The sequence below is a fragment of the Alexandromys fortis genome, unplaced genomic scaffold (genome assembly GCF_014885135.2).
Source record: "Alexandromys fortis isolate MF-2015 unplaced genomic scaffold, M_Fortis_MF-2015_v1.1 scaffold_47, whole genome shotgun sequence".
Classification (NCBI taxonomy): domain Eukaryota; kingdom Metazoa; phylum Chordata; class Mammalia; order Rodentia; family Cricetidae; genus Alexandromys; species Alexandromys fortis.
This window is the reverse complement of record NW_026067957.1, coordinates 1,912,356-1,934,029: the sequence shown is the minus strand read 5'-3', so window position 1 is coordinate 1,934,029 and position 21,674 is coordinate 1,912,356. Positions and strand designations below refer to the sequence as shown.

Genomic DNA, 21,674 nt, shown 5'->3' with positions numbered 1-21,674 from the left:
AGGGAGGGAGGGAGGGAGGGAGGGAGGGAGGGAGAGAGGGAGGGAGGGAGGGAGGGAGGGAGGGAGAAAAAGAGAAAACGAAAGAGAAAGAAACAGGAAGGAAGGAATGAATGAAGGAAAGAAGAATGGAAGGAAGGGAAGGAAAGAGGGGAGAGGAGAGAGGGGAAGAAGAGAAGTAGGGAAGTGGGAAGTGGGGGACAGAGGGAGATCATATAGGTAGGCAGGCAAGACAGTACATTGAAATCCCTAAATGTAAACATATTTAATTGCAAATTCCAAACTAACCTCAACTTTCCTCGCAAATTCCTATCTGAAAGCCCAAAAAGAAATTTAAAACAAATATACCAGAGTGTGACTGGTCGGTGGAAGTAATAAAAATCAGAACATTCTAATAAATTATCTTTTTTTCCTGGCACCAATGTAATTTTTTCAAAGACATAGAACACTGTTTGTTAAGTAGCATAAATAAAGTACATTTTAAGAAATTTGTCCTTCAAATGGGAATCCCTCTTTTTCCGCGTTTACCTTTTCCTCTAGTTGGTCCTTCAAACACTGGTACTTCAGCTTCAGTTTTTTGTTCTCGTTTTCATTCTGGGCTAATTCCTCTGTCAGCTTCTCACACTGGGATTTCAGTTTCTCTAGCTGACAGCGGTGGGCTTTAGCCATGTTCTTATCTTCCAGGCTTTCTGCCTGAGGTAAAGAAAAAGAGAAAAGAGAAGGCTGACTGGCGACAGCCGGGTGACATCACACACAGTCCACACGGTGGCAGCGGAGAAAGCACTGCAAGAGTTTAGTGCTCTTTGCATAAACAGAAACCGAGCACAAAGCAAGGGTGCTCTGGGTGGATTCGGTACATCTCAAACACTTGCTAAGAGACAGGTACCACAGTAAGGAGCTGCGGATGACAGAGATGAGCCATACAAAAGTCGGAGAAAACAAGTCAGTTTGACATCAATGAAGAAGTACTTCCTGGGTATTGTGGCATAAAGAGGAGGCTAACTGATGATCAAGGAGGGCATTATTAGAGAAGATCTCCAAAGGGACACTTCAAGATGATGCTCTCAACTGGTCAGGTTCCTCATCTACAAAAGGGCTTACCTTTCTTCTTCCTCCTCCCTGGATATCAGGAAAGACTCACATACTTCTCACACAATGTAATATTGATACAACTCTAATGGGACACAGAAGAACCATATGAATGTCCACCACCAGCAGTATAATAAAGTCCCTTCATATCTACCTTTATTAGGGTATGACCAAACTCAACACTTTTTTCTCCATTCAATTATTTTGGAGATTATAATTTAAGTTTCTCCATTGCACTTCCTCCCTCCAAACCTCCCATAATACCACTCCCCATTCTTCATCAAATCATGGCCTTTTTTCACTAATTGTGGCTTCACGCTTCTGTGTGTGTATGTGTGTGTATAATCTAATCTAAAACTAACCTGTTGAGTCCACATAATGTCACATTATGTTACTTGAATCTGTGTTCTCAGGGCTGACAGCTTGACACTGGACAGGTACTTGGTATGCTCTTCCCTGGGAAGGGCTCTCTCTCCTGCCCCCAGCTTTATTCCATTGCCTGTAGTTCGCTGAGAAGGGTTGAGGGTTTGGAGTTTTTCCCATCCTGTCTGACATGTTCATTGGTGTCAATTTTATTTGGCTCACTCTGAGTGGTCATCAAACTCAGACTTTAAAAGATATGTATTAGGGTCATAGGAGTAGCACGTGAGTAAGTGCACACACACACACACACAAAATACACACGCGAGCACACACACAATCTTAAAATTCATACGGAAACACAAAGACCAAGGCGAGGCAAAACAATCCTGAACAAAAAGATTTTGCAGGAGGTATCACCATACATGACTCCAAGTGTCAGCAACTGTTTACCCCTTTATCTTCTCAACATCCTGAGCAGGAAGAGGCTTTACTCGCTATTCACTCCTGCTTTGAGCCTTGAGTTGTGAGTAACTTATGCGGGCACACTGTGAATAGAAGCAGGCAGAGAACCTGAACCCAAGATTTTGTCCTCACATCCACATTCTCAACAGGGATGCTGCCATAAGGTTTTAAAAGCACCTGAACAAGAGTGTCATTAGGAACTTGACACATCTACCAGTCACTAACAGTTGACAAGCAATTTCATATAATCCTTTTAAAATATATGTTTTAACACCTAAAATGTATGAGCTTTCTTTTCCTCCGTGGTTGGTACAGGGATGCATGGGACACACATGCACACTAGGCAAGCACTCTACCTGAGCTACAAGGCAGCCCTGCCTCCATTCTTATGTCTGATACCCATGACTAATTAGGCACGTAGGAATACAATCATTGGAAACAACTTCCTGGAAGAAGTTTTGAGAGTTTTAAACAAAATCTATATTTTATTTCCTCCGCAAAATTTAGCTAAGACCTGATGCCATTTTGAATTAACAAAGGAATTGATTTTTTATGAGCAATCCTGTATTCACAGTCCCAAAATAAATTTACAAAATAAAGTCTCTCATCAGGAAAATTGCTCAATTACAATTTTAAGTTTCAGTAGACTGCTTTTTACTTACTTTATGTCGTATAAACAGCTCGGGTTGAATAGGAATCTTCTCCTGAAGGTCAGTGGCAATGCTAGCGCCTGCTCGCAACATCTGCGCTCTTCTCCCTCCCACAACACCTCTGGGTCATATCTCATCTGGAATCTATGAAGACTCAGACATCTACATCACTGAACTTGTCAAATTCTGTTGGAGGTTTTTCCTCTACACAGGGTCTATTTCTCAACATATCAGTTCTTTAATTTCCCCAATATTTTACTTTTTTATCTGCTTTTTATTTGAAGATCTGCAAAGTCATGTGCTCACGATAGCCAAGTGGTATAAAACCAATTCTTGTTCCTATTTTGGTGGTAAAGTATTAAGAGAGATATAGCTTTGCCAATATCACAGAGTCAACAAGGGCAAAAGCGTAGCCTTCAGCTTTGGTCTCTAGTAGAAGGCTCTCGAGAACAACTTTATGGAAAGAGGGAGTCAACCTCATGCTCTGAAAATGTTACCACCATCTAGAGCATGTCATAAATATTTTCAATTGAAGACTAGCCGTGAGGACGGTGACTAGATATGATGGGGTGATCTGTACAGAGGCTAACCACAGGCCATGTAGCCGAGCGTGGTTAGCCTCTCAAAAAGTAGTACATTATGTGAAGTTGAAAGACACAAAAGCCTAATATTATAGCACAAACAGCCCAAAATTCTCCTGTTATCATTCAGGATGTACAATCTGTGAGGAACGTTGCTATCGACTTGTTTTACTAAATATAAAAAAGAAAATAAGTAGAGTGACGTTAGTGACATTCCCCCAGGATAATACTTGGCTTAAAGTAGGCAAGTGCTGGGCCCTTCACAGTCTCAGCTTCTCCAACAGCACAACACCCTGCTCAGATCTCAGGATTTGACATGTTTAAAAAAGTCAAAAGGATTCTGAAAATCCAGAGTGATTGAACAATATGATTTACTTTCCCAGGTTTTTGGCCATCTCACTGTAAACAATTCCAAAGTACTTCCTAAACAAAAAGCGAGGAACTCATCTTTTCATGTACCACACTTAAATTCAGACTACAATGATCCCAGGGCATGGCAGGAACAAGTTCCATGACTTGCAGCTTTTCAAGCACTTTAATCCAACATCCACTGAACAAATTTCCCTATGTATGAAACTGGAAGCTAGGCCCCACCGGGAGACAGAAACGCCTGGGTTGTGATGACTATCTGCCATGAGACTAACAAACATCCAAGGCTGCCTAACTGTATTGTGCTACAGGAATATTGGAGGATGGAACCTGGCCTCAAATGAGAGTCAGGCCATTGCAGCAGATTTTCCGAATGAGCAAAACTCTTGCTGTAGATGGGAGAACACCACTGCAAAGAGACGGCAATGGAAAGCCCATCAGTGAGGCATGTGGAGAACACACAAGCGAACAATATGCACAAGAAAGGAAGGTGAGGCAAATGAGGGCAAGCTGGGCTAAAGATGGCAAAGAGTCAACGAACGGTTTATTAAGCAGGAAATCAAACTCAAATACCTATTTTCAGAAAAGAAAGTATGTGGTGTCTGAAGGAAGAAGGGGGAAAGTTAGGAGTAGAAAGTGAAAGTAGAGAAACCACTGGGAGGTGTGTATAGGTTTTCAGAGTTACATCCTGTGCCTGCGCCTTTTTTGTCAATACCACGAGATATTCGGATATATTAATCTACTATCAAGGAGAGTATACTTCTAGCTTTATCCTAATTCAAGCCAGAATATCTAAATGTATAAATGGTGATCTTTTTTTCTTAAGTTTTATTCTTCTTTCATACATTGCATACCAATGGCGGTTTCCCCTCCCTACAGTCTCCTGTCCTCCCCCCAGATCAACTCCTCCTCTGTTTCCCTTCAAGAAGGAGGAGGAGGAGAAAGAGGAGAGGAGACTTCACAGGTTGTCAACCAAACATGGCATAACATGTTAGAATAAAACTGGGCACAACTCTCATATCAGGGCTGGATGTGTCAACCCAGCAAAAAGAAAAGAGGCCTAGGAGAAGGCAAGAGTCAGAGATATTCCCACTCACACTGTTAGCAGTCCCACAAGAACAATAATCCACACAATCATAAGGCATATACAAAGGCCCTGGCTCAGACCCATTCATGATCTGTTTGTTGCTTCAGTTTCTGTGTACCCCTATGAGTCCTGCCTAGTTGGATTCAGTGGACCTGGTTTTTCAGGTGTTCTTGATCCCTCTGAGTCCTACAATGGTCCCCACTTTTTTGGGTTCCCCTAGCTCCACCTAGTGTTTGGTTGTGGGTCTCTGTATCTACTCCCATCCTCTGCTGACAACTGGACTAGTCACCGATCTGTGAGTACAGCAGAACATCATTAGGAATCATTTCACTGACTTTTTTTTTTTTTTGCCAGTTCTTTCTGGTTCTATCCTAGGTCTCTAAGATGCTCTGTTCTGATTCCTGGCCATCCAGGTAATGTCAGGCATGGGTTCCCTCTCATGGCAAGTACCACATGGCAAGTACCTATCATGGGTTGGCCTCTCCCACAAGTTATGCGCCACCATTGTCCCAGCACATCTTTCAGGCAAGACAGAATGTAGTAAGTAGGTCTAACATTTTGTGGCTGGGTTGATGTAACAATCTCACTGCTAAGAGCCTTGCCTGGTTATAGAAGATGGCCAGTCCAGGCTCCACATTGTGCATTACTAATAGACTTCTCTAAGGTCACTCTTATAGATTCCAGGAAGTTACCACTATACTAGAATTCTGCATCATCCCCTAATTCTAGTTCTCTCTCCAAGTACTCTCTTCCTCCATCTCTCCCACCCCACCTCCCCACTGGAAGTATCCTGTTCACATCCCCACCCACCCCAGGCTACCCACAAAACCTATATTCTATTTCCCTTTCTCAGGGAGATCCATGCATGCCTCGTTGAATCCTCCTTGTTACTTAGACTCTCTGGGTCTGTGGATTGTAGCATGATTGCCCTTTACTTAATGGCTAATGTCCAGTTATGAGGAAGTACAAACCATGTTTGTCTTTCTAGGTCTGAGTTATCTCATTCAGAAAGATCTTTTCTAGTTCCATCCATTTGCTTGCAAATTTCATGATGCCGTTTTCAACATCTGAGTATTACCACATTGTATAAATGTATATTTTCCTTACCCATTTTTCATATGAGAGACATCTATGTTGTTTCCAGTTTCAGGCTATTATGAATAAAATGGCAATGAACATGGTTGAACAAGTGTCCTTGAGGTAGGATAGAGCATCCTTTGGGTATATGCCCAACAGTGGTATAGCTAGGTCTTGAGGTGGATCAATTTCCAATCTTCTGAGGAACCTCCATATTGATTTCCATAGTGACTGTACTAGTTTTACTCCCGCCAGTAATGGAGGAGTGTTCCCCTTGCTCCACATCCTCCCTAGCATAAGCTGTCACTTGTGTTTTTGATCTTAGCCATTCTGACAGGTGTAAAATAGAATCTCAAAGAATTTTTGATTTTGCATTTGCCTAATGCCTGCTAAACATTTAAGTGTCTCTCAGCTATTTGAGATTCCTCAATTGATAATTCTCTTTTTAGATCTGTATTCCAATTTTTAATTATATTACTTTGTTTTTTTTTTAACTTTGTTTTTTGATGACTAATTTCTTGAGTTCTTTTTATATTTGGAATACTAGCCCTCCATCAGCTGTAGGGTTGGGGAGTGTTGTCCTTTTAAGGTCTGTAAAGAATTATGTTTAAATTTTGATGGGGATTGTATTGAATCTATAGATCGCTTTTAATAGAATGGGCATTTTTACTATGTTAATCCGACCAATTAATAAGCATGGGAGAACTTTCCATCTTCTAATATCTTCTTCAATTTCTTTCTTTAAATACTTGAATTTTTGTCATTCCAGTCTTTCACTTGTTTAGAGTTAACCCAAGATATTTTATATTATTTGTGGCTATGGTGAACGGTGTTGTTTGCTTGATTTCTTTCTCGGTCAGTTTGTCAATTGTGTATAAAAGGGCTACTGTTTGGCATGGAATTAATCTTGTATCTAGCAACTTCACTAAAAGAGTGTTTTTTTTTAATCAGTTATAGGAGTTCCCTGGTAGAATTTTTGGGGTAACTTATGTATACTATACTATCATATCCTCTGCAATTAATGATACCTCAACTTCTTTCCAGTTTGTATCCCCTGATCTCTTTCTTTCCAATTTGTATCCTGTGATCTCTTTCTTTCCAATTTGCATCCCCTGATCTCTTTCAGTTATCTTACTGCTTTCACTAGAACTTCAATTCTAGTTCATATTGAATAGATATGGAGAAAGTGGACAGCCTTGTCTTGCTCCTGTCTGTAGTGGAGTTTCTTTGACTTTCTCTACATTTAATTTGATGCTGACTATCAGTTTGGGGTATGTTGCCTTTATTAAGTTGAGGTAAGCCCCTTGTGGCCCTAGTCGCTCTAAGATTTTCATCATGAAGCAGTGTCAGATTTTGTCAAAGGCTTTTCAGCATCTAATGAGATGATCATGTGTCTTTTCTTTCAGTTTGTTTATATGGTGGATTACACAGACTTACTCTCGTATATTGAACCATCCCTGCATCTCTGGGATGCAGCCTACTTGACCATGGAGAATGATTTCTGGATGTATTCTTGGATTCGCTTTACAAGTATTTTATTATGTATTTTTTCATCTATGTTCATGAGGGAAATTGGTTTGTAATTATCTTTTGTTAAATTTTTCTGTAGTTTGGGTATCAGGGTGACTGCAGCTTCATAAAATTAATTTGGTAACATTGCTTCTACTTCAATTTTGGGAAATAATTGAAGAGTGTTAATGTTAGCTCTTTTTTGAAAGTCTGGTAGAATTCTATGCTAAAACTGTCTGACCCTGGATGATTTTTGATTGGGAGACTTTTAATGACTACTTCTATTACCTTAGGAGTTATAGGTCTTTTAAATAGTTTCTCTGATCTTAATTTACCTTTTGTAAGTGATATCTATCAAGAAAATTGTCAGTTTCTTTTAGATTTTCCAGTTTTGTGGAGTACAGGTTTTTTAATTATGACCTAATGTCTGTTGTGTCCCCTTTTTTGTTTCTTATTTTGTTAATTTTGATATTCTTTTTCTGTCTTTTAGCTAATTTGGATTTAGTTGATTTTCTCAAAAACCAACTCTGTTTCCTTGACTCCTCTTTGCTTCTATTCTGGTCCAATCTATTTGGTGTCCTGTAAATTTCTTATAACTTTATACACATGTCCTTCTTAGGTTAGGAAAATTTTCTTCTCTGATTTTATTAACAATATTTTCTGAGCCTATGAGCAGGGATTCTTCTCCTTCATTTATTCTTATTATTCTTAGGTTTTTTTTTTCAGTGTTCCGGATTTCCTGGATGATTTGCATAGATATAACACTTTGATAGATGACTTTCTCCTATGGTATCTCCTACGCCTAAAGTTCTCTCTTCCTTCTCTTGAATTCTGTTGGTGGTGCTTGCATCTATAATTTTTGTTTGCTTATGTAGATTTTTTCCATCTCCAAGGTTTCCTCAATTTGTGTTTTCATTATTGCTTCTATTTCCATTTTCAGATCTTGGGCAGTTTTATTCATTTTCTTCAGCTGTTTGTTTTTTTCTTGGCTTTCTTAGCTTTCTTGAAGGGTTTTATTCATGTCCTCCAATTATTTGTATGTGTTTTCCTGGCATTCCTTGAAGGATTTTGTTCTTGTAGACAACAAAACCCTTTTAACTGAAAAATTATTACCAGTTCCCGGTGAGGAGCATGAAGCTTATCACACAGCCATATTAAGAGTGGTAAGCAAAAGTGATCAAACGAAAGGACGCTCAGCTTCAGTGACACTCATAACTACAAGCTCCTTGGGAAGAAGCATTGGCTAAGGCACTGCCCTGTAGAGCTGACTAGGCATTTTGTGGTCACCATCATGCAAAGCCCAGCCTCCCTGTGAGGCTTACACTACTCCTCCACACCTTGTCCTTGCTGACAACAGCTTATGGTTCAATCATCCTCTTCATAGAGGTTTTTGACATATGATGAGTTAATCCCTTCATAATAGTACCATAATCGTCCAAATGGCCACTCAACAAGCTAACTTCAGAATTGCTTATTCTATTTCATCCATGTTCACAAGGAAAACCCACTGGATGACCATTTGGACCTTAACTCTAAAATTCTGCTCTCGAAGAATTTCTGACCGAATAAAAACAAAACAAACAAAAACAAAAGCAAAACCTCTAAAAATGGACCTTTAGCTCCAGCCTCTCTCTCTCTCTTTTGACCAGAAATGCTTCTTCTTCTACTCTAGCTGCCCGGCAATACTTACAAGTCCCCACAGTGGTCTACACCAGTCTTCCCAACAAGTGTCTGCCTATTACTGCTCAATTCTTCTTCTCCCATACCAACCTCCAGACTATCCACACATCCTCATCCTTGTCTTCTAATGCCTGCAGAGGAAGAGAGGCTTTGTCTACTGCTGAACGCGGAACATTGTGTCTTAGATCCAGGACCCTCACATTTCCTTGTGGGCTTTTGTTGTGAAATAGAATGAACACATTTTTACTTCTTCTAGCTTATCACATGAACACTAAATATTTTATTTTTATTTATTTATGTGTAGGGGTGTTTTGTCTGAATGTATGTTTGTGCACCATAGACATGACTGGAGCCCATGAGAGCTAAAAGAGGCCCTTTAAACTGGACTTATAGACAATTGTGAGCCACAGTGTGGTGCTGGGAACTGAACCCAGGTCCTCTGGAAGAGCAGCCAGTGTTTTTACTTGCTGAGCCATCTCTCCAGCCCAATGGTCATACTTTTCTTGAAATATCCTGCTGGGATTCCAAGACAGCATTCTCTCCTGATTCTCCTCCTGTCTCCTGTTTAGTCTTTTACTCATATTTTCTAGAATCTCTTTCTCAGTTATTTCCTTAAATGTTGGCATTCTAGTGATTTGTTCTCCTCTTTCTCTTTGTACAATGGACCAAATCTTGTGAGAGAACCTAACATCCATGAGTCCTTGGTTTCTACATAATTTCGCCCTGCATTTCAATTTCCCCTCATCTCCTGACACTCTATGCACTCAAGTGCTCTATACCTAGACTTTCATAATTAAGCCTAAGATTCTCCCACTTAAGAAAGTCAGAAACTAGAGTTGCCATTATTCTCTCCAGATTTTCTGTGCTGTCTGCATAGCCTAAGTTCACAAAAAGTGCCATAATTCACCTACCCACCAAACTTACTACCTGGTTGGTTTCTGTCCTAAATCTTTCCCAGAACAGCCAACTGACAACTCAAACAGTTGACTACATAGACTCAAATCATGCCTCTACCATTCTGCAGGCATGTCATTACTTAACACTTCTGTCTCAATTTCCTTATGAGTAAGAAAGTGATGTACACTACTGTCAGGAATGATGTATTCAACTACTAGTCCTTACAGCTGGAACTGACACAAAGTGCTCAAAAAGATTTTCAAACCAGTATTACTGTAGTGGCCAATCAATCAGCATGTAATATGAGCTCTTCTCCATAACCCTAATTCTAGTTTGATTCATGTCCTCATCATTCTAAAGGGCTACTGCACCTTATTTAATAAATATTAAAATACATGTCTTTTAGATTTTCCCATCTTCCATTTGGGATGTTAGCTTATATGACATTATGTGACAGCATATCACAATTCCACAAGTAAGATACGGTATTTTTTTTTTCTTAGTGCATCTTAAAATTGTGGTGACAAGGACTACTAGTGAAACCTTCCCTGTTTGTCTACCCTTCATTCTGATCTGCCACATCAGCTAGTAGTCCTCAGACGGCTACTGCCAGAAGGCTAAACAAAACTGGGAAAGAACCTATGAGACAGTGTTCCGCGGGTATCAGTTACTTCGTTATCATGTTCTCTTCATCTTAAGTTCTTCTACAGTAGTAGCTGCATTGCAAGAACTTCTGAAGAAAAATTATTGCTAAACTTTAACAATTTATCTATTCATTCACTTATTAAACAAATATGAGCAAGGTATCAGAAACGATCTGAGGCTCTGATCATATGGTTGAAACAAATCCAACCTTTTGTGAGTTTCACTCTGACAAAGGGAAATTAAAAACATAAATATGTAATACGGAATCCATACCATTTATGTACAATAGAGAAAAGCAAAGCAGGGAGATGGATAAATTTAATGCAGCTGACAACCACTTGATTAATAATTGCCCCACATGGTAACAATGCCAACGCCATTAGATTTTAAGAGCATTTCCACAAATGAAAGAATCGCAATTAGGGATTTACCTACGCAGATTGATTTAAAAAGGAAAGAGTAAATCACAGAGGCCTTGGGTTCCCATAACATATAGGCTGTGTAGCTTTAGTTACCATACAAATAAGGACTGTGGCTATAGCTTCTGTGGCCTTGACAAGTCTTTGCCATTTGTATTTTAGAAGGTCATAAATGTTAAACGAGGCACGTTTCAGGTCCAGGACTTACAGCCACCTCTACCTTTCCTGAACTCCCAAAATAGCTAAATGTTCTCTTTACAGGGCTCCTATGCTCTGAAATAGATGCTCCCAGGAGCTGCTATAATTCATTTCAACCTGGCCGAATAGGAATGAATAAACCTCTTTACTGTTGGTTTTATCGTCCCTGCAATGCTTGGGAATACAGAATGATCTCTAAAAGCTTATGCTTTATTAACTTCATGAGCCACCAGAAAAAAAATCCTGTCAGTATCATCAAGATAATTGAGCAGAGGTACCTTCAATGTCCTGATATGATTCTCTGCTTCGCTCTTTTCTTTCCTAAAGTGCTTCATCAGCTCCTGGATATTCTGTTCATGCTTTGTTTTCACACTGTGCAGTGATGATGTGAGATCTTCCAGCTCCCTCTGGTGAACGTCTCGTTCTAACTTTAACTGTGTGATAATGGTAGCCGTTTCTTCCTCTTTAGACTTTGCCTGGGCCGTCAGTTCAGAAAGATTCTTGAGCACAGCTTTCTTGGCTCTCTCTTCTTCGGCCAATTTATTAGCCAGATCTGCTCGGATGGCGCTCAAGTCCTTGATGGCCTCTTGCATCTCAAGAAGCTTGGCTTTGTCCTGGGCCTGGCTCCTCTTGAGCTCTGCGATTTCCTCCTCCAGGTGAGTTTTCTCAGCCTTGATCTGGCTTTGCATCTTACTCTGTCTTTTCAGTTCACTCTCCAGTCGATGGATGGTGTCTAGGGAGTTCTTGACCTCCAGCTCGAGTTCAGCTTGGCGAGACTCAGCATCACTGAGTTTCTTCTCCTTACAGTGAAGCTCCTCCTCCAGCTGGGCACGCTTGGTCAAGGCATCATTGAGCTCCTTCTTGAGACTTTCTATCTGCTGTAAGGCTGGATAAAGCTGGTTTTTCAAATCATCTTTCTCCTTTAGAATCTAGTGGGTTACAAAACCAAACCAAAGAAATGTTACTACAAAATTTACTATGCATCTTCCAAGTAACAAAATAAAACTTAATCCATAAGGAAAAAAAATTCATTAAATCATATTTTGCCTATTTTAATGAATAATAATTTTAGACTGGAAATGGGAATAAGCATATAATCACTTTATAGCTATGTAAAAATCACATATTACACTACCACACTAATAGGAACATGTTTCAGACACCTGTTACCAAAATGTACTAATCTATAATGATCAACAATTAGTCAAATGTAAGATAAAATCAAGCAAAGGGCAAAAAACCTCTGGTGTGACTTTACTACATACTGAAACATTAAAACATTGCTTAAAATAACAATAATGTATATTCCAGTATTATACAAAAACAAGAGGTAAACGATAATATGAGGAACCTAGACAACGTATAATAAAGGTTATGATACATGATGTGTGTCACTTGTAATAAACTAATCAAATAATGCCAATGTCTGAGAAGAAAGAAGCACAGTAACAAACAAACAAGAAACCTGGAGATCCCACAAAGACGGACATAAACTCTTTAATTATGGAAAGGTACTCAAGAGAAAGCCATCCCCTGAGGGTAAGAGTAAACTGGGTGACAGAGGCCAAGAACCAACCATCCTGGCGTCTGATTATCAGCACATTCATTTCAAACAACAGCAGCAGCCAGTAGAGCCAAGTTGTTTCCACCACACACTGACCGTGAGCAATGCTTATGCTTGCTGCTGGTTCTCAAACGCCCTCCTTGCTATGATAATGCTCAAGATAATGACAATAAAAATTACTCTTAAGAAACAGGAGGGAAATCGGTGCTAAACCCCTTGAGAGATTTGGAATAAATAATGGGGGGAGGAGTGTGGAATAACAAAGAGAAAAGAATGTTCTAGCCAGGTAAGCACAAGAATGATATTGTCCAAAACTTTGGTAGGAGCAGAAAAGGGACAACTCCTCAAAGACCTCACACCAATCACCATTTTATTTTACTAAGAGGTTCGTTGGGGAGGGCTTAATGTTATTCTCCTTTGGAAAGGAACACAGAAAATGCCAGTGCATTCCTGAACTGCACCTCATAGGCGTAGCACATGCTTGAAAAGTGAAACACTTTAGCAATGTGCCTTCTCACCTTAAACTATGAAATAGTTGGGATCTCAAGCAGGTTATGACATCTCTCGGCAGGGGAGAAATGCATAGATGGAAAAGGTGGCAAATGAAGATCCTTAGAGTCAAACACGATCAAGCAAAAAGCTCCATACACAAGCAAGCTGAAAGTTCTGCCAACTCAGCAGGAACAAAATAAGAAACACAGGGATCGCTAGTCGTATGACAGTATATGAAACCTGGAGGAAAACCAGAAACACACATACTACAATCAAACTCGGATTCCTAACTCTTTTCTCTTTACTTTTCAAAGCGCATCTGAAAACCAATGATTTCCAACAGCACTTAGAAAACGAGGAACTAAACTATCCGGACTAACAACCAGATCACAAGAGCGATGCCCTGCAGTCTCCCTGTGTGTTCATCTGTGAGCTACTCAGGTGTAACGTGGTGAGACCCTGTGCATTTCTTCTATCCCAATATGGTATGACAGACCACGCCCTCCTGAAAGGTTGCTGTGAACACCCTCAAAAAATTACTTCTCTCAACTGCCAACTGAGATGACCCTGGCACACAGGTTATACCATGAAAGACCTAATTAACGACGCCCTCATTCAACAGAGGGCAGTTTGGAGAGAAAAAAACTACGCCCATGTCCCCAAATATTGTTTATAAATGTTCTTTTACATTTAAAGGGGGATATGATATAGGTATAAATAATTTGCATTGGTATGGATTTTAAGATCAATTTTGTTATATGTATATGTGTTTCTGCTCTTAATTGAGGTATTGTGATTGTGTAGTTCATTTAAAAATGTAATGTATAATTAAAAAATATAGGTTGTTAATGGATAATCATCAATAATAGTCAAGTTTGTAGTCATGTTAGTTAGATTTTCTAGATATATAGAGATATAATACAGTTGGATAGGCATTCTTCATCTCTTTCAAAGACTACAAAATATGACATTTTAAATGTTTTAATAACTTAGCACTGTTCATGACAATGAGACACTCTGCTCCTGGCAGCACCAATCTACTTCAAGAGGAAGATGGGCATCGAAGAGGATCCTTATGGAGTTTGATAGCCATCTGGGCAAGAAACTGCTCTTGCCTGGACTGATACAAAAACTGGACACAAAGAACCCGCAGAGAGAGAACTGCTAAACTTGCCTAAAGGTGAGATGGTCTTTCAGGGTTTCTGATTCATGAAAGAATCTGCAAGACATTATTCAGGACAAGCAGATAGTGACTGCCTTTGAAACTTCCTGCTTTGTGGAAATGTCTGCTGGATACTATGGGCCTGAAGGCCAAAGATGGATGCTCCAACAGTACAGAGAAACTTTGGGTGACTGTCCAGGCAGTGAGATGTCTCTGTCATTTCTAGAGTTTTGGATTTCTTGATTACTTAGGTAATATTATATCCTTCTGGAGTCTTTGATGGAGTTAAAAAATGGTTAGTTATAGCTATAGTTTTCCCTTGTTATGATAAAAAATAAGGTAGTTATAAATATTGTAACTGTAATTCTTGCTTGATAACTGTTTTGCTATATGTAATTTTACTATGTTAAAATAAAAGTCTTCTTTTTGGTTTAAACAGAAAAAGAGGAAATGATGTGGGAGTGATTTCTTTCTAATCTGTTGCTTTCATTGGTTAACTAATAAAGAAAACTGCTTGGCCCTCTGATAGTGTAGAATTTAGATAGGTGGAGTAAACAGAACAGAATGCTGGGAGAAAGAAGCCGAGTCAAGAGTCGCCATGATTCTCCCACTCCAGACAGACATAGGTTAAGTAAGATCTTTCCTGGTAAGCCAGCTCATGGTGCTACACAGAATATTAAAAATGGATTAGATCAATATGTAAGAGCTAGCCAATAAGAGGCTGAAACTAATGGGCCAAGCAGTGTTTTAAAAAATATAGTTTCTGTGTAATTATTTCGGGTAAAGCTAGCCGGGTGGTGGGAAGCAGCCTGCTGTACATATCTCAACAGGCCCTTGCCTATGCCCTCCCCTTGAAGGGAAGAAAATGACCTGATCTTATCTGCTTTTGATGCCATTTTTCTATGATAATATAATTTTGGGTTAAAATTACATGTCCTTTAGCAAGTAAAATAGTTTTGGTCATGTGACCAAGATTCCATAAATGTACATAAGAAGAATAGAAGAAATGGGGCGAGGGGGGGTGTTTAAAGGGAAAAGAACCCTTAGTCATTTAACACCCTTTTAAGTGGCAAATCTTAAAGCAGAACATAAATTATGCTACAAAGAGAAACAGACTAAGCATAGAACCATTTTACAAATAGAAAAACTGCATCAGTTAGCACACAAAATAGATCAACAAAGTTACAGTTATTTATTAAATTCATTCCTTAAACTACAAGAAGTTACATATGTAACATTTTTACTTTGATATACAGTTTCAAATATACCCAAAAGTCATTTTGTGAAACTAGTTAGCCCTAAACAAAAGTGTGGATGATATTATGCCTTGTGATTTTTATTAAAAATTAAATCTTAAGTAAATATTCCATATAGGCAATATTTAGTAAGCTGCTTTCTCCTCTCTCTCTCTCTCTCTCTCTCTCTCTCTCTCTCTCTCTCTCTCTCTCTCTGGGGTGGGACAGTGTGTGTGTGTGTGTGTGTGTGTGTGTGTGTGTGTGTGTGTGTAGGTGTATAGGTTTGTATGTGTGTGCCAATGGGAATTGAACCCAGGGCACTGAATATGCCAAGCGTGCATCCTATCACTGACCTGTGACCCCAGCCCAACATCAGGATGCCTTCCCCTATTACTCTCCACCTTATGATTTTAAGAACAAGTCTCTCACTGAACCTGAACTTGGTATTTTGGCTGACCCGACTGTTCAGGTAACCCTCAGATGAACCTGTCTCTGGTTCCCAGTCCTGAGATCACAGATGTGCACCACTGTACCTAGCTTTTCCCCGGCTTCCTGAGACCCAATCACAGGTCCTCATACTTGAACAGCAAGTATGTGCCATCATCCTAGCTGCTAGATACTATTAAATTTTCTCAAAATTCTTCACCACATATTTGTATGTCACAGATTTACTGAACCCTTGGAGCCTCCATGAAACATTTCTAAGCCTCTCTCCCTTGATTAATCATTGCTCACACTGTAACATGCCACATTAATTTTTAAGGTTTTTAAAGGATAAATTACAATGCCTACTGTGATAATTGTAATCCTATCCTAATTGCAGCAATCACTTTAAAACTACTTCTCTGCTTATCATCAGTAATGATAAATGATAAAAAATAATTTTTATCAGGAATATTCTGGGAAATGATTGTTTAATGATTTTTAGTATTCTAAAAACTCAATCTAATAAGTGCTCAGCACCATAAATCGGGATACTGCCTGGTGACATGGACCCTTCTATATTTCCTCTAATGAAGCCAGATCCCCAGACAGCTCCAGGTCCATCAGCAGCAACTCTCTGCTCTCTGGCTGCCTCCCCTTACAGGCATGTTCACAGAACCAGTTGCCAGGCCAGGCCGACAACAGTATAATCAAGGTAAAGGAAGTTTCTGAGATCAAATCAATTTAGATTCGAGTCCAGAAGCTTTGAGACTGCTTTACCTCCTGGCAGCTAGTCACTTAACTGTGTCTGATGAGTTAAAACAGACGGCACTTCACAGTGCGTACAGGCTTCCCTGATCTTAAATCTGAAGAATACATACTTAAAAGGTAAAGCATCATGGTCATGACATTTGACCCAAAATAAGTATCTGTCATTGTAAGTGATGTCAGATGATTCTATCAACATAATTGTCCTGAATTTTCCTTTTCTGATGCTATTTTTATTATTTCCAAAGAGAGTCCACTTACACAAAATTATTCTGGACTATTTTGAGTTCTTGACAAACAGCAAAGTATACACAACAACCCCAGACCAAACATGGAGAAAAATCTATCATGACTTTTTAACATCTGTGTTTAGTTCAAACCAAAGATACAGCTGAAAATCAACACAGGGGCATTAAATCTATTAGAAGTAACTGATTGTGCAAGAGACAAGATACAGTGAATACTCACCAAGATGAGCACAGGCTTTCTGCTGCTCTTAGGAGACCATAACATAGTCAGAAGGAGCCTTGTGATCTGAAGGCACTGCTCTGCCAATGAAGCTGTCAATGTCACCCCTGTAGACCAGCCTATTCCAGCACCTCCCAGAAGAATTCCTTAGTCACTACTACAGCTTTAACCCTCTCCTTTCTACCCTGGCCTTCAGTCAAGGTACTCAAAGAAATGAGACTGGAAAATCCATGCCGTAGGGAGTGAGCCATCATGCTAAGGGAGATGAAGTGACTTCCTCTGGAGAGTTAGAATTTTGAAAAATAATTCCAATTAGGGAACTCATAAGCTAAACTGAGACAGAAGGTAGACGATCCCTCAACTCTGAAAAGCCACCAAATATTAAAATATTTTAGAAGATCTGAAAAATGCAAACATGAAATAATGTTTTCCCTTCGACTAAACAATGTGTAATGGCTTTTTGTCTGACGGTGTATCAATCGGTGTAGACCTCGCATGGTCTCAGGTGTTTGTTCAAAGGATGGATGGACAAACGCTAGGAACCTGGCACTTATACCTGATTGTTCTTATCTGTCAGCTGGTCCAGGGTTTCTGCTTGTTTCTCCAGTGCCCGCTCCAGCTTCTTATGCTTCAGCTTCCACTGACGGATGGCGTCCTGGGCCTTCATTTTCAGGTCTTCTCTCCTCTTCTCTGCCTCCTCTCGCAGGGCTTCTGACCTCTGGAACTCACTAAGGTAGTGCTCTGCCTGCTTGGTTGCGTCCTCTGCGTGGTGACTCAGCTCTGAGATCTGGAGGTCACTGCGCTTACGATCGGCCTCACAGGTCTCAAAGTGATTCTGGATCTCCTTAAGTTGATCTAGCATCTGCAGTTGTTGTTTTTCCCTGATCTCCAAGTCACGTGTTAGAGTCTAGAATGAACACATGGAACATTAAGATTAAATTCTTGTCAAGGTTGGGTGTGTGCCATGCTAGCCAAGGCACTCTGAGACAAGCCATCGCAACCCAGTTCCATTCACCATCAATCTAGAAGGTCGGATTCATTGCTGTATATTTAATGTCAAATTAACTTGGGGTAAACTAGTACCTCTCTTTCACACTATATCTTTCTAATTGTCACAAAATTAGAAGACAGTGCTGAGAAAAATGTGTTATTTTAGTACCTACTGCTTTATTCAACTAAAGCAAAGTCAGTGATTTAAAATATGTCAGATTATTAGAAAACTCTTAGAAGCAATTATGTAGCACTTCACTATGTGGCAGCATATGAAACATATTATAATAAAATAATAAATCAGTAACAATAACATGAGCATTAGTGATAGAAACCCCATGTTGATAACACTGTGTTTAAAAGTTCCTTTCAAAGATTGCCTGTGAAGTGGTCACAGTTATTTCCAGCTTTAGCAATGTAATAGAAGTCTAAACAGTTCTCTCATGCTGTTATGAACTACTGCAGTACACAATTTTAAATAAAAACTTATTCAGGACATTTCTTTTTTTTTTTTTTTTTTTTGGTTTTTTCGAGCCAGGGTTTCTCTGCAGCTTTGGGGCCTGTCCTGAAACTCCCTTTGTAGACCAGGCTGGCCTCGAACTCACAGAGATCCGCCTGCCTCTGCCTCCCGAGTGCTGGGATTAAAGGCGTGCACCACCACCGCCCGGGCTCAGGATATTTCTTTAGTCAAGGCAAGTGTCTTTAAACCTAGCTTTCCTGAAATAGGGTGGAGAGGCTATTTTTACATTTGGAAGTTTACACTAAATCATGATGAATAATACATAATAAGAGAATTAATAAAATATTGAATGTAAAATGAGACTAATTGGTTTTACACAATTAAAACAAAGTTATTTTACTCACAAAACTTTGTAAGGAAGTCATAAGTACAGAAATTAAGCATTTAATGTTTCACAAGAGATATTCCTCCTGACAGTCACTTTCCTACACCTAGAAATGACAAATAACTCTAAAATGTCATTGGTTCAAAAAATAATAGATGAAACAGGCTAAAATGATGCTGTGATTCAGAGGAGCAATAAACATTTGTCCACCTGAAACAACCTAGATGACCTTCAATTGAAGAATGGATGAAGAAAGTATGGAATATATACATATTAGAGTACTACTCAGCAGTAAAAAACAAGGACTTCTTGAAGTTTGCAGGCAAATGGATGGAAATAGAAAACACTATCCTGAGTGAGGTAAGCCAGACCCAAAAAGAGGAACATGGGATGTACTCACTCATTTTTGGTTTCTAGCCATAAATAAAGGACATTGAGCCTATAATTCGGGTTCTTAGAGAAGCTAAATAAGAAGGAGAACCCAAAGAAAAACATATAGGCATCCTCCTGAATACTAACCTTCATCAAGCGATGAAAGGAGACAGAGACAGAGACCCACATTGGAGCACCGGACTGAAATCTCAAGGTCCAAATCAGGAGCAGAAGGAGAGAGAGCACTAGCAAGGAACTCAGGACCGCGAGGGGTGCACCCACACACTGAGACAATGGGGATGTTCTATCGGGAACTCACCAAGGCCAGCTGGCCTGGGTCTGAAAAAGCCTGGGTTAAAACCGGTCTCGCTGAACATAGTGGACAATGAGGACTACTGAGACCTCAAGAACAATGGCAATGGGTTTTTGATCCTTTTGGATGCTCACCTTACTAGACCTGGATGGAGATGGGTGGTCCTTGGACTTCCCACAGAACAGGGAACCCTGATTGCTCTTTGGGCTGATGAGGGAGGGGGATTTGATTGGGGGAGGGGGGGAAAGGGGAGGGGGCAGTGGGGAAGAGACAGAAATCTTTAATAAATAAATAAATAAAATTAAAAAAGAGAAAAAAAGAAGAAAAGGATTATAAAAAAAAGAAAAGAAAATAGGCAGGCTAAAAGTACTTACAGAGTTCTGGCCTCAACAGCAGCGTTTTCAGCCTCAATTTCATTAACCATGATCAGTGGCTCAAAACTAAGCATCACTCCCCTTTAATTTAAGAATAACCAAGCTACCATCCATAGAACTACAGAGGACAGGTATAAAGTAAGGATCTAGGAGGGACAGAAAGATCTCCTTAGGAAGGGAAAAAAAGAATAGTTACAGATGGATGGGGACGCTGGAACTGGAAAATCAAGTGGGGAAGGGAAGAGAGAGGGGGACAAAGGTGGGAATACAGGGAGAGACAGCTATAAATAATGGCCACTGGAGGGATATTATGGAAACATAATACAGTAGAAGCTTCCTAAAATATATACATGTATAAAGGCAATCAAAATGAAAGCATCAAATAATGGAGGTGACCGGACACCAACTAGCCATCTCTTGTCACAAAATGAAGCTTCCATTCCTGGAATTAGGTTAGTCTAATTGAATTGGTTGGCTACAGGGGTCCCATGCGAACCACCAAACAATCTAGGTTATGGCCAAGATAATAGTCATTCTCCACATACTGACAGCAAGGCCCCACTGCTGAAGACAATACCCAACACAACTCATTGAACATAAAGCTGAGCTGGTGTCTACATAGAGCCTTCACCCCTACCTGCTACCATCTTTGGTACAGGAAGGCACTCTGCATGCTAATAAAAAAAAAAAAAAAAAACATAAACACAGTCTAGCCATAAGTCCTTTTACCTACAGTGGAGTCTGACCTACAAGATAAACTAGAGCAATGGTGGCACAAAGCTTGTAGGAGTAACCAATCAATATAGATGTAACCCATACTCTATAGATGTAACCCATATCTGACACTGCTTAGTTGACCAAGAATCTCAAACTAGGTAGTCCAGGGACCTAGAGCAAAACCAAATATTACTGTTCTAAAGAAAAGATAAATAAAAGTAACAAAAAATGACTTCTAATGACATCCGGCTGTACTCTAGACCAGTGTCTTGCTTCGCTATCATCAGAAAAGCTTCTTTCTGTAGCAAATAGGAACAAACACAGAGACCCACAACCAGACAAAATGCAGGGTTAGAGATCCAGGAACACTCAACCCTAAGCGGGATGCCTCTATCAAATCCCACCCCTTGGGGCTCAGGAACCCAGCAGAAGAGGAAGCAAAAAGAGTGTAAGAGTCAGGGGACATATAGGCCATCAAGAAAACAAGGCCCTCTACATCACCATGAGCAAAGGTCTTAGAAACTCACAGAGACTGAGACAGCATGCACAGGGCCTGCATGGGTCTCCACCAAGTCCACTATGTATATGTTACAGCTTCCAGGTTAACGTTTTCGTGAGTTCCTGAGCATGCAAACAAGTTGTTTCTGGTACTTGTGCCTTCCCTTCGGTTCTTTGCTTTGCTTTATCCAAATCCAATGTGTTAGTTTTTGTCTTATGCTATTATATTTTATTTTATTATCATCCCTTAGAAGCCTGCTTGTTTTCTAATGCGAGACCAAAAGGGAGTGGATTCAGATGGGAGGGAAGCTGGGGAGGAAACTGGGAGGAGTAGATAGAAGGGAAATCATAACCAGGATATATTCTGTGAGAAAAAAAATAAAACTTTTTTCATATAAATGAAGTCAGTTTGACATTATAACAAAAATTC

At 39.8% G+C, this 21,674-nt stretch overlaps 1 protein-coding gene across 3 annotated transcripts in view; it reads right to left on the bottom strand.

Moving 5' to 3' along the window:
• Positions 1 to 21,674, bottom strand: part of Cep128 (centrosomal protein 128) — a 340,975-nt gene that overhangs the window by 218,069 nt on the left and 101,232 nt on the right. For all 3 annotated transcript variants that reach the window (XM_050152396.1, XM_050152395.1, XM_050152394.1), the window contains 3 exons: positions 17,692 to 18,042; positions 11,302 to 11,952; positions 526 to 690 (listed from right to left, as the gene is read on the bottom strand). In XM_050152396.1, coding sequence (XP_050008353.1) covers positions 526 to 690; positions 11,302 to 11,952; positions 17,692 to 18,042 — 1,167 coding nt within the window. The remainder of the gene's footprint in view (positions 1 to 525; positions 691 to 11,301; positions 11,953 to 17,691; positions 18,043 to 21,674) is intronic.